This window comes from Pteropus medius, unplaced genomic scaffold, assembly GCF_902729225.1.
Source record: "Pteropus medius unplaced genomic scaffold, Ma_sr-lr_union100, whole genome shotgun sequence".
Lineage (NCBI taxonomy): Eukaryota > Metazoa > Chordata > Mammalia > Chiroptera > Pteropodidae > Pteropus > Pteropus medius.
In genome coordinates this window covers 1,140,153-1,157,408 of record NW_024342647.1, presented here as the reverse complement: position 1 = coordinate 1,157,408, position 17,256 = coordinate 1,140,153, and the positions used below count along the sequence as shown (strand labels likewise).

The following is a 17,256-nucleotide window of genomic DNA, read 5'->3' as shown; positions in this document are numbered from 1 at the left end:
GTTTTCTAGATGGTGAAGACCAAAAGTAAAAGAGCAATGCAATTTGTTGCTCTGGGCTGCATTCTTACATTATCAAAGATACAGGCAGCTGTATTTTCTCCATGATATGAGGTGCAGGGAAATATTTCATCTTTCCATCTTGTACCTACTTGTCACGTAGCAGGGACACTTCTGTAAACTGGGGCATACCAGTAAACAAGATAGACACAAGCCCTGTCCTTTATGGGCTCACGGTCAAGCAGGGAAGGAAGGCACAAGCAAAATTTTACACCGATAAACACCTATACCCGTTATGAAAACTGATACGAAGAAGTACAGAGAATCCTATTCGGGAAAGAGAATTCAGAGAAAGTTTCCCTGAATAAATGGCTTTTCAACTGAGACTTAAAAAGTGAGTAGGAATTGGCTAGGCGATGAGGGAAGAGAACTTTTCGATAGCGAAATAACATGATATTCGCATTTCAAGGCTGTTTTGGCTAGTGCCAAGCAAGAATAGTTTAGAAGCAGAGAGGGCAATTAGGAAGATTTTGCAGTAATCCAGGAGGGAGCCTGATGATGAATCAATGAGAGATAATAAGAGGTGGATGAATTCTAGATATATACAGGAAGCAGCAAAAACACCTGAAGGAAGATTGGTTGGATTCATACATATAGAGTCTATAATCTTCAAAGTTGAATTTCATTGTAACAAATGTGTCACTTTTTTTTTTCTTAATTTTTAAAATTTGTGTATTTATTCTCCATATGACGAGTCTCCTGGGGGATTAAAAAATGACTTCAAGCAGAAGAAAGTTAAATTTGATATCAGAGCATATAAATAAGCTAGTAAACAATTATAAGAAATGGAAAGATTAATTATTAGTCCATTAATATCACTGATTTCAAAATAAGAATATCTTTAATTTTGAAATAAATACTTTAAGGATTTGTGAATCAGATGGAAAATAGCATTGGATTAAGGGTAAAGAAATCCAAGTGTTATTCTTGTTCTGTCACTAATTGGCTGTAATGAGTTTAGTAAATCATCTATTAGTCTACTGGGTTCCGCTCGCCTCATGTCTGTTTCTCCTAAAATCATAATTCTGGAAAAGGACCTTAACTAGTCAAGCTCCTCAGGGGGTTAGGTCTCTTCAGGCTCTATAATGAGGAACATAGGTCCAGAGAAGTTGGTGTGCTTCATCAAGGTTAACAAGCATGCTGCAACTGGAGCCCCGGCATTTGGACAACCGCCTTTTTACCCTTACCCTCTCCACCAGTGCTTCTAAGCATACTAGATGAGGCTGCTTCATCTTCAGGGAGTGATTTTGCATTAAGTTCATTAATCAAAAGTGATTTCAACTTATTTTTTGTCTCCAGCTATGGCTGGAGATAAAGTATGGTTTCTTTAAAGAGGAAAATGACCTGGGTTTAATTAACAACTTTCAATCAAAAATATTTATTAACTCTTTATAGGTAAACTTTTATTGTCAGAAATTACCATATTCTTTAACTTCAAAATATGCAGTTCCAGTTGTTGAAAAGTCCTCTTTATATTTAGCTTGAATTGTCCACACACCGTATCTGTGAAAGCACAATATTTAAAATTACAGAAGTCATCAAATATCTTTAATTCATTTAAAGGAAATCTAATCAATTCCTGTTTTAAGGAGGGAAAAGTAAGTAATGTATTTTATATTTGCTACAGATTTTTAAGCAATAAACAGAAATAATTGAGTGTTTTCAGAATAATAGAAATTATTTAGTAATTAGTTTTTCATATATTATGTTATTTTTTTCAGGTATTTTATCTTCATGTTGTCAATAGCTTTGATTTGAAGAACTAATGATACTTGAGATTTACTTAGTCCTGGAGCTTAATGATGGTAAATCATCATTAAGTCAGTGAATATTTATCATGTGTCCATTATGTTGATGTGCTGGAGATATAACAGTGAGCTATATGAACATGACCCTTGTCCTCAAGAGTTTCCAGTTTAGAAGGGAATAAAAAGGCAAGTAAATAAACAATTACAAAATTGAGATAAGTGCCATGAAGAAAATAGGCAAGAGAATAAAAGGAAGAGAAGGACTACAGTAGATCATGTGTCCAGGGATAGCCTCTTTGAAAAGGGAGTATTTACCCTGTGTCCTACAGAATGAGAAGAAGTCAGCTTTGTGAAGCAAAGTGAAGCACATTCTAAGCAGAGGGGACAACATGTGCAAAGGTACTGGGGCAGGAAAGAACTGGCCATGAGAGGCTGCCATGGTTGATACATAATCTGTGATAGAGCAAATGGCACAAATGAAGTTGGAGAAATGATAATAGTTATACATAGGTTCGATTCTGCACTACAGAGCATATAGTGTTTTTAAGAAAATATAAAATTTAAAAATTATTCAAATTATTTAAATCACCCAATTTTATCCAAATTCTAGACAATCTTCAGTACAGTGAATTAACTGCAAACTCTCTTTTAGAGGGCAGACCAAAAATGACCATTAAAAGATTTTGCTTTCAAGTTATACTGTAGCCATCCATACGTACACTCATCTTATTTGTCTTACTCTTGAAGGCAAAGAGTGTGAATTCGCATTTCTATTTTTCTTCTCTCATCCCCATTGTACTTTGCATATACCAGGAATGTGCTTACTGAATACTTATTACTTTGGATTCTGTTTAAACATTTTTAAATCCTTTAACATGAGGCCAAATGGAAGAAATAGCTCTGAGAACATCTCTTCTCTTGAAATTTGCCTTCTACTAGTCGATGTGGCAAAGACTACGGAGGACCAATATTTTTATAACTCTCAGAGCAAGGTATGGGACACACCAGCCTTTTAGACCGTTAGTCTATTAAATTCCGTAAAGGGGGGAAGTTGATGATTTTGATGAAAATGAAAAAAAAGCCTGGGGACTACTTTTGCCCCTTTCAGATATTAACTTCTACATGTAATGAGGATTGATGAGAAGTATTTTGAGGGTTTGTTTTTGTTTTGCCAGAAACTGGACCTAGATTCTCATTAGACTTTAAAAGACTTTGCATATCCTCATTTCTTTCACACAGACACCCGCTATTAACATTAGGTGGTTCTATTTGAGCAGCGATCTGCCTTACAACCAAAAGTTCCAGATGTGCTTTTAAGAGAAAACTTTAAAACAAATAATTTAAAATACTTAGGATTAAGTGGAATCTTGAAGTCAGGAAAAGAGATAATTCCAGTATAATCATTTTCTTCTACCATGTCAACTTCTGATCCTTGAGGATCCTTTGAATAAAAACAAACAACATCAAAGCATGTAAACCACATTAAAAATTTAACTGATTATATTATCTTTGATCTACAGAAATATTTACTAACAAATATCCATGTTTTCAAATTAAATATGAAGGAAAAAGGTCATTTAAGTGTTGTGGAAAGAAAATGTGATTCATTTAAGCCACTTCCCTCCCGAATTTTGAACCTCTCCTCTATTTCCTGCCATGAGTGTACACACGCATGCACACACGTGCGCACACGCGCCCACACACACACACACACACATGAAGGTATAAATCCACGTCCAGGTACCCTAGTCTCAGTTATCTAGAAGAGACTCAACTCTCTATTGTAAAATTAAAAATATGTGTAAAAATAACTGATGTTATAATTAACAAAATGTGAACTTACAGGCTTTACAGATATCAGAATCTAAATTCCATATTTGTTCATTTGAAGTTTTCCAAAGCAAATATACTATAAATGAATTTATTTGCTAGACATTTTATAATTGTGCAGCATGGCCATTTTGAGCCTGATAAAACATTCAAAATAGTTAAACAAATTTTAAAATTTCCATAAAGCTTTCCCATAAACTTCCTTTTATGGATGGGTTGGAATATTATTGAAATGAGGATTTTTACTTTCTTTGGAGTTCATGTAGAGGTCCATTTTGGCCTTAACCCAGAAATTTACCATTATATATCATGACTGTGAAATTCATGGTCGGGATATTAAGGGATTTTTTTCTTGAGTTACAAAGATCTATTTTGAACATTAGAATGTTCAAAGTAGCTAAATGTCTTCTGGGCTGTTCTTTATCTCTGCAGTCCATCATGCAGAGTGCTTCTCTGATCTCTCTCAAGTACTATTTTCAGGACACTTCCTGCCCACTGATTCCCCACTGCTCTGGGATCAGATTCCTTAATCTTCTCTTTCTGGGGCATCTCTTACACAAGACTACTGGCATCTATTCTTCCTTGTGTGGTGCCAGGATTCTGCATCACTCAAGTTCAACCATGGAGACACACAGGAGGTTGGATAAAGAACATCTGTCCACATCCTCTAGTACTTTCTAGACAGAAAAAGGGCACTTGAGCTGACACTGCCTCTTTTCAGTTTTCTTCTAGACTTTTTACATCAGCCAGCCAGTTTATTTACTATCTGCATTTTTCATTTCTTCCTGCCACTATAGTCAGACTCATGCTATATCTTACATGGGAAGTTCATTATTTTTAAAAAATCTATGGCTATTCCATTCTTTAAGACCCAGCTCAAATTTTCCATTACCTATGCTATTCCAGAAGATTGTATCGACACTCAGTCTCACCCCCATTTTGTCTTCCTTCTGAGCTCATGTGTCTTTTGTTCTACGGTACAATTTGTTTGGTTTATACTCTAGTATGGTTTTGTTCTTTAGTATCTTTTCATACATCCATATGTATTCTCCTAAACTCAAATCTTGTGTTTCCAAGGAAAAGACTCACAGCTCCTGGACTCCTGCTTTAAGCAATTCAGCCCATAGAGATCCATGGTTATAAACTGGCAAATTCACACCTACTGTTAATAGGTGAGCAGTTATTTCCCCCTAAAAATTTTGTAGGATTGTGACACAAACTAAATAAAACCATGAGAGTATATTGCACATGTGCAGATCATCTGTAATGTGTGTCATGGCCGATAAAAGGTTGATAACTGCTAATCTTTATCTCATGGTTTAGCACTCTTTTTACATGTGTTAGTATGTTATTTACTGAACTCTAAGTTCCTTAAGTGTAAGTACCCCAGGTTGTAATTCTTTATCTTGAATTGTACAAATAAAAAATCTTATACATAATAGATATTTAATTAATTCTTAGTGATTGATATTCTTTAAGAAAGAAATAAGGAAGGATTCATTTAAGTGATTTAGTTCAAAATTATAAAACATCTAGATTTAATTTTCACGAGCTTTTTATACATGTCTATTATGGAGATATAAACCTATAATGTTATACTAAAAAAAGTGTTCAATTACCATTCACTGAACAATGAATAAGTTAGTGTGGTGTTAGGGCAGGGTCACAGAAAAATGTATCTCATCCTGAAGATGAATTAAATTGTTATTTAAATAAATAACATACTTACTATGAAAGTTAAGACAGTTTCTCTCTTGGCTGGCTTCAAGTCATCGTTCAGTGAATAAACTCTAACCTTTACTGTAGGAATAATTGATATCATTAAAAACTCTGCTAAACACAAGAGTATTTTGACTGTTCACAATAATCAGCCTTAAAAGAGATGAATCTCACTTAAAAAATCAATATACAGTCAATACACCAAAATTCATATTTAAAAAATGTTAGTTTGCAGATATATACATTAGTAAAGCCTTTTTTCTTTTAAAGAGAATCTTCTTGGATTCCTTTAAAGAGCTACTTCTAGTGAACTTAAAGTACAGTTTACTTTATTAAGCTATATTTACATATGATTTTTTTGGAACATATATGTAGTACAAAATTAGGTATATCTAAACAATTAGGCCATTGTTTACCAAGAATTGCATAGTAGCAAAATAGTAATGTCTGCCATACAGTTATATAGGAGTTTAATATAGTGTATATAATATATTAGAGTTGAAGATTTTAATGGAAAATTCAGTAGTTTGATTCAGACATTATACACTCTTTCAACAAAGCCCCAAATTATCTCTTATTACTGCTAAAGGCATCCTTGAATTGTATGGTTTTGTTATATTTATTGAGCCAGATCCTACAGTTGTTCTCATTATTAAAAGAATAATAACAGGGGCTCGGTAATTAGTTCTCTTCCATTTCTTTCTTTCAGTTAATAGATCTCCACTATTTAAACAAATGCATCTGCTTCGCTTTTAAGTGATAGCTGCTTGAGATATGCTTATCTAGTTCCAATGACGAATCATAAATTCTCCTGGGTTTTCCTGATGCTCAAATATTTCATGGCCAAATCTTCACCCACAAAATAAAACTGAATGGCACCATAAACCTTTTAAAGAGTCAGTATTATGCAAAAACTCTACATAAGAAGCCACGTTAAGCTCTCTAAACTGGTTTCACGAAGACATTAAGATTAAGGAAAGATGTTCAGTAAATCCTCCCCATGCTGCTGTCCCCTTACACTCACCCTTAGCTCCCACCTTGAATCTTTCCTCCTGCCTTATGAACACCCCCGGTTCAGCATCACTGGAATGTTGTCAGACGCAGTATGCCACAAAAGCTCAGACTCCAGAGTGCAAATCTTTGGTTTTACTCCTGCCTCTGCCACTTCCTAGTGTGATCCTGAGCATGATACTTAATTTATCTAAATCTTGGTTCCCTCATCTGTAAAACAGGACTGCTTCACAGTGTTGTAAGAACTAAATAAGACAAAGCTTTTGCATAGCCTGGCACATAATAACTAATCGATAAATGATTATTATTTTTATTTTATTAAAATGATTATTTCTACTATTACGTGTCTACCTTCTAACCAGTTTGTGTTTAGGTTAAAAAATTAATTTTGTCTTCACAGCAATGGCATAGCAGAGACAAGATCAATAATTTTTTTGCGTGTGTGCCAGAGATATGGCTTATAAATTTTTTTTTTGTAATGTATGGAGTGCCTTTATGAGCAGGCACTCTGCTAGCCACAAAGATAGGGTGGTGAGACAAATCAGACATAAAAGTCTTCTAATGGAGAGGAGGAAAGAGGCAAACACAGGATCACACAAGAATATGTAAAAATCCAGTGTTGGGAAGCACGACAAAGGACACTTCCTGGCTTTCTGGGAGTGTAGTCAGGGAGGTCAGAGAAGGCTGCCCTCTGTGGGATGACATGTACGGGCTGAGTGGGAGTTAACAAGGCAAAGGAGGAGCGTGAATGCACTGGGCAGAAGTATACAGGTCTTAATATGGATGGGAAAATAGTGTGAGAAAGCAAGTGAAAAGAGGTCCATTTGGCTGGTGTCCACAGACAAAGGGGAGCATGGGGGGTGAGGAAACTAGCGGGGAAGGCGGGATGCAGGCTGTACGGAATGGAAGTATTTTGGTCAATTTTCTAAAGCCTTTTATTCCATAAAGTCTTGAAGATTTACGCCTTTATCCTAAAGATGCTTATACTAAAAATCCCTCAAGGATCGTTAGATTAAATGTGTGGATCAGGACATTAGAGCTATAAATCGCAAGGTTTAATTAATTTTTAAAAGGATTACTTTTAAATAATTCTTTTTCTTCTGTGTATGTAAGGCTTTGTGTTACTCCACAGATTGAATAATAACGGAAAACACTTTCCTAATACTCTGTGCTAGGCACTGTTTTACGTGCTTTACACATATGAATTCACTTAATTCTTCTAACTCAATGAGGTAAATTCTATTATTATCTCCATTTTATAGATGAGGAAAGTGGGGCTCAGAGAGTTTGAGTAACTCACACAGGGTCACAGAGCTAATAACAGCCCCAGCTGGGATTTGAACCAAGATAGTTTGGCTCCAGAATCCACTTTGAGGAAACTAGAGGAAAGTTCTCCAGTTTTCCTCTATGATTAGAACAGATGAAGAGACCATGTCTTCTTACAATAAAGTCCCGATAGAGAAATAGTAGATGTGGCTGTTAAGGAAAAGTTTTGATAGCTAAGAAAGATCCCAGGCTCTGAATATCAGACTACTTATTGGACAAAGACTTAGGACCCTAAGTGGTAGGTAGTGTCAATAAGACCAAATTAATAAAACATCCTCTCATACAGAAGGAGGACAAGGCAATGGTATACTTGCTTCTGGATATGATTATGTTCAAAAGGGCCCAAGCTTTATGGGCAGAGACTATCTCCTTGTATACCAAACGATCATCTTCTTGGAGTCGAAAGATGGTACTATTCTGACAATAATATTCTGGCCAAGCTGAGAGCAATATCCCACCCTCTCCAGGTCTTTCCTCTATGAGGTGATCATAACTGGTCGCCCTGCTGAAATGGTAATGGTGTAGGCCTGTTCCACCCCACTACCGTTATCGACATCAATCAACATTTAGTGAGTAAGTACTATGTGAAAATTTTCCAACAAAACTGGCTCGTCCTGCCTTCCTTCCTCTGTCCTTCACCAATGATATCATTATCAAAACTCTATAAACTCTCCCTCCCATATATAGTTCTCTCATAATTCCATCTCTGATGTGCTCAAAAGTCAATGAGAATAAGAAAGAGAGATGGAGGAATCAAAAACTTTGCAGAAATATAAACATATTTGGGCAGAATTCACACTCTTCTGTGTTTTATTTTTGGTTCATTGGGGAACTCAATCCAGTTACTCCTCAATCACAGAGTTTTAACAGGCTATCTTGCCCTTTCCCTCTCTTATAGAAGAATCATGAATATGAAATGATGTTCTAATAGAAACTTTCTTAGGTAGATCCCCTGGAAAAACAATAGCCATATATTTCCGTGATCTAGTTTATTCAGATGCAGGAACATCTGATCCCCTAGGGTTGGATTTGTTTTCTAAATTTAAGGATTAGCTCCAAAGTAATAAAAATTTTTTATGAATATGGCTTTATAATAAATTACCTTTCCATTGCAAAATTATATTTGCAATTACATCTTATACTTGTTTAATAAATAAAGTATTAATATGACATTTCACAATTTTTAAAAAGCTTTCTTCTACATATGGAAATAACTGATGGGGCTGATAATGTAATTATTGATTTTGCAATTTCCATATGAATCGAAATTTTATATTTAAAATCAAATTTAAACTTAAAATTAATTTTATTTAATTATTTGTTTAGCATCAATTTTAAATTACAATGGTATTTATAAGTAAATGGTATTTATAAGTAAATGGTATTTATAAGTAAAACGTCATTGGGAATTAAAACTCTGTTAAACAAATGGGAAACCTGTCTCCATTTAATTTCAAGTGTTATAAAGCTGTACAATATACTATCAATTGTCTGCCCCAGGGAAAGAACCATCTTATACTCTACCTGACTGGTGTGGAGTGTAAACAGGTTTGTCTGTATGAATGAAGAGAAAACCATTATCATAGGCTACTGGCATTTTTTTTGATTTCGAAAAATGCTTTGATACAATGTCCAAATACACATGTGAAACTGGATTTTGTCCTCCAGATAATTGTTTGGGCTGTATCTGTAACAGAAAAATGTTAATGGAAGAGTATAAGAATTTTAAGGTTATAAAACATGTTGACTTTCTAACTACCACAGTAATCTCATTAGAAGGAGAAATTATTATGTTTATTTAATCATTTAAAAAGTAGTAGAGGAGCCAGAATAGTAAATAAATTTTGACCAAAGCCCTGCAGTGTTAAATACCGTAATCAACATTTAGATTTAAGCAATTAAAAATCTTCTGGTTCTGTGTTTCTTAAATGTTATATGCATTTAGTAAAACTGTATAAGCTATAGAAGCTCTCTTAACAAACTTTCACTTCACTAGCTTGCTGGATTAGCCCATGCTTTCCATTCCCTCAGTTCAATATTCTGACTGATGTTAGGACACTGTATTCTATCTACGCCCTTGTCTTCACCAGTTGATCTGCACGCTTTCCAGTATTTGTAAGTAACTGTAATTATCCACTGTGCATTGCATGATATACATATCTAATACATAAGAAGTAATGAAAGAAGAGTGTTTCTATGAAAACTTAGGCTCTGGATACATGGGATAAAAGTTAATCACTAAATTCTACTGCTGTGGAATTACATATGTGAGAATACTGTGAAAGTTTGGAAAACATTAAAATTCTATAAAGATTCTACACTCAAATTGCTTTGCAGGTGTCTTTAAGGTCTTTCCCACTTTAAAGAAACCGAAAGTGTAAAACAAAGATGATTCGTTAAAGGTGTGACACATAATAAAATCTGACCTTCCAATCAGTAGACCCGTACTTCAAGAAAATACCTTGGCACGACATCAAACAATTGGCAAATAAAGATACATTATTATGTTAAAATAAAATTAAATGCTTAATATATACATCAATTTTTATGATTTCCCCACCATAATTTACTTTCCAATTAATCATCTAAGCACTGTTCAACAGAACTTTCTGTGATGATAGAAATGTTCTTTGTCCAATACAGTGGCCACCAGCCACATGTGGCTATTAAAATGTGGCTAATGTGATTGCAAAACTGAATTTTTTATTTTTGTTAAATTTGATTGATTTAAATTTAAAGCTAACAACCACATGTGGCTAGTGGCTACCATGAGTCGCATCATATAAGAGTGTCTACTGAAAATACCAATTTTGGTAAATGAATTTTAATTCTTAATAAACCTAATAAGTGTATTTTTTAAGAGATTAGAGATTTACCACCAACATTAATAAAGGAATTCCTACATTTGGTTAGAATTTATTTAAATCAGTGTTTCTCAAACTGAGTAATGTACATATAGCATTTAAACGATAAAAGGTTCTAGAGGACTCTCAATGCTGACTTATAATTATTTATAATATAATACGATTTTATTTTTTATTACAATGTTACTTGTAATAAAAAATAAAATGTACAAACTTAAACCTAGGTATAATCTTCTTATGCTTTTGGCTTTTATATAATTATAAAATCAAAACAAATTTACAAAATAAATTCAAAATGCTAAAAATAAATATAATTTTAATTTTAAGCTCTTTATAAAATTTCATATTTTAATTCTTTTTTAAAAACTCACTTTTAAGAAACACTCGTCTAAAAGAACCCCAGAGCCCCTTCCAAGTCTAAAAGTCTGATTTTTCTGGTTCTTGATTTTGAATTTTTATTGGAATTTAAAACAACGTTTTGCTTATATTTATCCACTTGGCTGAATAAATAATAAGTCTAGAAAATTATTTTTAGTTATCAGAATTTTTAATAAAAAATGAGTTGCAAACTCTTTTCTAACTAAGCTATACTATAATATCTTAACCGAAGGAAAAGTTATTTGATGAAGGTTGTTTTTTCTATTAACTATGGGTTGTCAGTGAGAGCTATTTATTTTAGTAACCAAAATTTATTAGTTTTGGAAACTATAATTGTAGAATGTTGTAGTTTAAACAAACAAATTTTCAAAAGTATCTATGGGTTTTGTGTAGGCAATGCATTTCAGATCAATATGCATATTCATATTTTTTTGTATTGATAATTTTCACCAAATATTTTCAATTGATTTTCAAATATTTTTACATTAGTATAATTTTACTTTCCAAAAAGAACATTACAATTTACATGCATTGCTCATAGAACAGACACAATTCTCCTATTTAGAATTTTGTGTTTTATTCATATTACCATTGTGACTGACATCTAATAATCATACAGAAGCATAACGATATAAATGATCAAATCTCTATGTTATCAATATTCAAACTTTGTACATGTTTTATTGAGAATATTGTGTATATATAAATAAAATAAAAGATAAATACATACTGTTAAGATTGCAGAGTTTTGAAATTTATTTGCTGCAGATAAAGTAACATAGCCTGAAGCATAACTAAATTTTTTATCAGGATAACTTTTAATGGAAATTGTTGCATCAAATGCTTCAGTATATCCATAAACTTGAACTACAATATTTTCAGATGCTCCAACATGAAATACTTTTGGTGCTGAAAGGACATACCTGTTGAAACATAAAAAGAAAAAAATCAGTATCTCTATATAACATATTTTGTTATACTTGTGATTTTTTTGTCTCAATTGAGAGATTCAATTTAAAACAGGCACATTTTCTCAACTTGAAAATGATATTTTTAAATTAAAATTTATTTATGACATATGATCGTTTCAATATAGTTTCCAAGAAGAAATAGCTTGGAATTAGGACTTGAAAAATGGAGCTGGAGATTCAGTTAACATTTAGAAAGGAAGTAATGGCACCTTCTCTGAGCTACTGCAGCACAGAAAGACTTTTAATGGTGTTGACTGGAACATGTAAATAGGGTTGATATTTTTAATATTTTTGCCCAGTGAAGGAAAAAAGCAACATAGGCACCAGTGATTGAATTCCAGTCTGCCATCTCCTGGCTGAGTAACCATGGGAAAGTCACTAACCCTCTCTGAGACTAAAATACCACCTTCTCTACCAGGCTGAGGTAAGGCTGAAATGAGAATATGTATATGAAAGCACCTAGCATGCTTAGTACTCAATAAATGTTAAGATTCATTAATTTCACTAAATTATTTGAAAGGAGGTAATTTTAGAAGTATTGTGTTATACTAGTGAGTGTATTTTTAAAAATGATAGCATAAAAGTGAGCTTGGGGGAATGCACTTGAAAATGAAAGCAGTGATCAAGGTCCTTGAAGAGGAATAATCGCAATCATACAACAACAGAGAAAACAATAATGAGTAGTTACCATATATAAGAGGCTATATAGCACTTTATATACAACTCTTTTCATCTTTATAACAGGTCAATGACATAATACTACTGTTTTTCTTATTTTACAAGTGATAAGAGGTTATTTGATTAAGGTCACCTCGCTTAAAAGTGAATGAAGCAGACCTTTATATTTAGGTCTCACTTGGTTGTTATGTGTTCAGTTGAGGTCAAAGTTACAAGCTTTGTTCACAACCATAGGCTGTCCCCACAGTTTTATTTTTCATTTGATTTATACAAGAATGGAAATGAATCTATATGTGTTTTGAAATAAAAATGTTTTAAATTAGTGGTTTTTTTCATTGCTTTATTAAAAGAAAACTTACAAATATAAACTAGGTTATTAATTATATATCACAAAGTATATAGTTCGAATAGTGAGAGCTACTTATGCTATTACATGGAAAAACATGTTTCAACTCAAAAGGTCATAATGATTGACTAATTCACGAGGCTGAACAGCCCATCATCCCTACTAGTAGAGTTATTGCTGGATCCTTTCAACATTATGACATTTAAAAAGTCTTTTCAAATCAGCAAGTCTTTAGAACAATGAAATTAATTTGGAAGCAATTAAATCCTTTAAAACATCTGGCAATTCTACTTGACAACTAATTTGGAATCATTTATAGGCAAATTGTGAAAGAGAGGAAAGAGGAAAGGAAAGAGGAGAAAAAAAAAACTCCAGACTTCCAACCATGATCTGACCCATGTGCTTACCCAGGAACAGCAGAAAACGAGAAAACTTCAGCTTTGCTAATAAGGTACATTTACAGAAATCTTACAATGTGCTAAGCACCATTTTGAGTAATTTATATGCAAACTAACTCTGTTGCTATAACCACTCTCTGGAAAGATATTGTTATTATCCCCATTTTACAGATGAGGAAACTGACAACTTACCCACGGTCACACAGCTAATAAGCTATAGAATTAGAAATTGATCTTGAACATCCTGTTTCTTGAATTAACATTTTCAATTGCTATACTACACTGAATTTATCAAGAGTTTTACAAATCTAGAAAAAAAGCTATTTTAATTTTAGTATTCTTAGAAGTTTTATAATTTTTGGTTTAGTATTGCTTTAATATTAAATTGTCTGTGTGGTAGTGGTGGTGGTGAAACATAAAATATTCAGTGTTTACAAGTCCCTAAAAGATGGCTCTGGAATCACACTTCGTGCAGGTTTTGGTCATTACTGATTTATCAGTAGCACAATCTAATTGTATAAAGAATTTCATATTTTTCTTATTTTCTTTCAGCGGTTGCAGAGTATCAGGCCAGTGAGCTTGCAGAGGGGCAAAATGTCACTTTAGCCTCTACCTGGAATGTTCTCTCCCCAGATATTTGCAAGGCTGTTTCCTCACTTCCTTCAAGCTCTGTTTGAGTGCCACTTCCTTAAAGAACCCTACTTGTCCACACTTTTCAAATAGCTCCCTGTCATTTCTTTGTCCTCTTACTCTCCCTTATCTTTTTCTTTGTAGTACTAATAACTACCTGACCTTATTTATTCGTTCCTTTCTTGATTCATTCATTCAGTTATTCATTATTTGCTTCTTTCACTAGAATGCAAGCGTTATACCATCCACTATATCTCCAGTACCTACCACATGATAGGTGCTCGATAAATTTTCATTGAATCAATTACTTAAATTTATTAATTTAATAGACTGATGACCTTATTGTAAATGGTACACCCTCTTTTTTTTTTTTTTTTTTTTTTTGAGAGAGAGAAAGAGAGGCAATGCTTATTAAGGGTCAGTACAGAGTAGTGGAAAGAATTCAGAATCAGGGGCCTCAGGTTCCAGTCCTAGTTCTGCCACTAATTTGAGGTCACTTATCTCACTTTCTCTAAACTTCAGCTACTTTCAAAAAAGAATATATAAAAACTACTGAGGTACTGGGATGATTGTAGCAATGTAAACAAATGAAATTAGGGGTGGGAAAGTGCTATAAATTTATGACATCCTAAGTATATATTTATATTCATAATATAGTTTACATATTTATAGGTATACATTTATGACAAACCGAAAAAAATTAAAGTAGTAAAGAGGAGTCCTTAAAACAAGTCCCGCTTCTGCCTTTCTCTAGCAGTGTGACCTTTGGCAAGTCTCTTCCTCTGTCTGCACTTATTTGTGAAATAAGTAGGTTCAATTAGATACTCTCCCGTTCCTTTTCAGTACTATAATGTTTTTTATAGATATGTGATCAGTATTTTAAGACATAGTTTAAAATGTACAGTATTTCAATAACACTAAAAATTGTGAAGAATGAGCTCATAAATATAAAAGTAATTATAATAGTTTTTTCAAGTTTTTCAACAATAGTTTTTCAAGTTTTCCAACAATAGTTTTTCAAGTCATTGTATTAGAATTAACGCTCAAGTAACCCTTGCTTTGCTATGCACGACATATGGAAAACTATATAATAAATATTAATAAGCAATAGATGATAAGAAAGCTTAGTAGCTTGAGTCTACTTTGAGCTTTATTATAGAGAAATTTGAGTAATCACTTATATAATTAAAAAAAATAACAATCCCTAAATGCTGTCATGTCATTAGCTATTAAACAAATCGAAATGCTTCCATGACTATTCCATGACTAGATGAGACTATTCACTTGATATTCTCAAGTAGAAAGTTTTTTTCAAATTAACAGTCAATTGAATTTATCTTTCACTCACCATAATTAAGATACATTGAAAAATGAAGACAGGTTCCTTTACTTACGTTTGTTCCTGTCCCCAACTTTTCCCCAGAAAGATTAAAAAACAAAGTATACCACAAAGGCCCATAGCTGGAGACAGCAGTAAACCATGGATATAACCTTGAAATTGCTCTCCTTTTAAATAAACCAAGCTTAAAGAATTTGGGTAAGTTAGCTTATTGGTTAATTATTAACATCAGAAAGAGGGACTTCTAAGTAGGAAAAATAAAATTGGAATTGAAACGATCTCTAATGCCTAGGTATAAAGACAGGAGATATTTTGTAAAGATTTACACCTAGAGAATTTATTTTAATTTACACAAATAACAAGATTCTAACATGGGAGTTTGGCACTATGATGAATGGCATAAAACTAGAAATCAATATGTCACATTGCCTTTGGCCTTTCCTCTTTTCATCAGGGCAATTGCTCTGATATTATATCATCTGTGAGCATAGTTCTGATAGATCCACTCTGATACCAATGGATACTCACCTGGAGTCAGCTTCAAACCAAGGTGATTTTAGCCCTGGTTTAGACAGTGCTCATTAGGTGGTCTTTCCAGAGAAGTCCTGAGCAGTAGTGTCCTTGGCACTGGAAATGGCCAAAGAATAAGCTGGATTTGCAATGGTCTATGAAATAGTTCCTTGGACTATCCCAATCTAGAGAAGAAGCTGAACATTAGGTGGAGAAAAGATTATGACTGGCAATGAAAATGCCATGTTGAGCACACCAGCATCATTCTTTAGGAAATAATTAACCAGTCAAATATTTTAGTATTTAGTAGAGAATGAATATCATCCAAATATCTATTAATTCATACACCCCAAATACAAATTTGTATTCATTCAGACACTTTCTTTTTTACAAAATAAACTTATATTATGCCTTTTGGTGAGGATTTAAAAAATTTTAATATAAGAGTTTGAGAAAAATAAGAGTTTGAGAATTGAGGATTTAAAAAATTTTAATATAAGAGTTTGAGAAAAATAAATAACAAATGTGTCTAGTAATTAATTTAGAACGAAATATAATTTTATCTTTAAGATTTTTATGTTTTATGTTCACTAGAAAATTTTTTATTTACTACTTTCCTTTTATGAGCACTCATTTTGAACTTAGTATATAATAAGTACTCTATTTTAAAGTAATAAAACAGATTTCTCTAAATTTTCTATAATTCAGATATTTTATGGTCACATCGGCATTCCTTGCTTTGAATTCATAAGGTTCTACTTTACCAATATTTTAGTACTGAATTCATTAGGAAAAAAAGGCACACAAAGGAAAATTTGACATAAATTTCACCAAAGGTATCTCCTACGTATGTTATTAAAATGGTAAAAATATGCCACTATTGTCTGACTATCTAGCCCATTTGTTTCCAAAGAAAATCTGTAAAATGATTAAACTGGGTTGCGAAAGATAGGTTAAGTTAAAACAAACAAAGTACTCTTGCCATGATTTTCGGGAAGAGATATTTAGGAGAAAGCGAGAATACTCAAATCATAATGTTTGTATTTTAAGTGCAAGTTTCCATGTATTATAGAGTCAATGTTGATGAATGATAATTTGCAAACCACTGGTTTCTCTGGAAGAAAAGCTTTTTTAAAATGATGATTCTCAAAGGTCTTTAATAGAATCAAAGTTCAGAAATTTACAGATTCTCAATGGTGTTTAACTAAATTTTTTATCTGCCTTTTAAACATGGCTCAGAGATGGTTTCTTCTTTACATTTTAAAATGCTGACTTTGGGGGAGTCTTTAGCTTTTGTACAAATCTGTATCTCTAAAAGAGAAACTAGATCTGGCAGAGACTTCGGAAGTCACCTGACCTTCCTACTAATGCTACCTTAGTTCTACCCTCAGAATCAAGACCAAAGACTTCGCTTAGTTCACAGGGCCATCTCCTGATCTGAGTCCCACTTG

At 33.0% G+C, this 17,256-nt stretch overlaps 1 protein-coding gene across 1 annotated transcript in view; it reads right to left on the bottom strand.

Moving 5' to 3' along the window:
• Nucleotides 1–15,488, bottom strand: part of C5 (complement C5) — a 73,777-nt gene extending 58,289 nt beyond the window's left edge. The window contains exons 1-6 of the mRNA XM_039866734.1: nucleotides 15,351–15,488; nucleotides 11,664–11,856; nucleotides 9,216–9,378; nucleotides 5,365–5,435; nucleotides 3,155–3,246; nucleotides 1,478–1,560 (exon numbers count right to left, since the gene is read on the bottom strand). Of these exons, the coding sequence (XP_039722668.1) occupies nucleotides 1,478–1,560; nucleotides 3,155–3,246; nucleotides 5,365–5,435; nucleotides 9,216–9,378; nucleotides 11,664–11,856; nucleotides 15,351–15,415 (667 nt within the window). The 5' untranslated portion in view covers nucleotides 15,416–15,488. The remainder of the gene's footprint in view (nucleotides 1–1,477; nucleotides 1,561–3,154; nucleotides 3,247–5,364; nucleotides 5,436–9,215; nucleotides 9,379–11,663; nucleotides 11,857–15,350) is intronic.
• Between the last annotated feature and the right edge of the window lie 1,768 nt (nucleotides 15,489–17,256).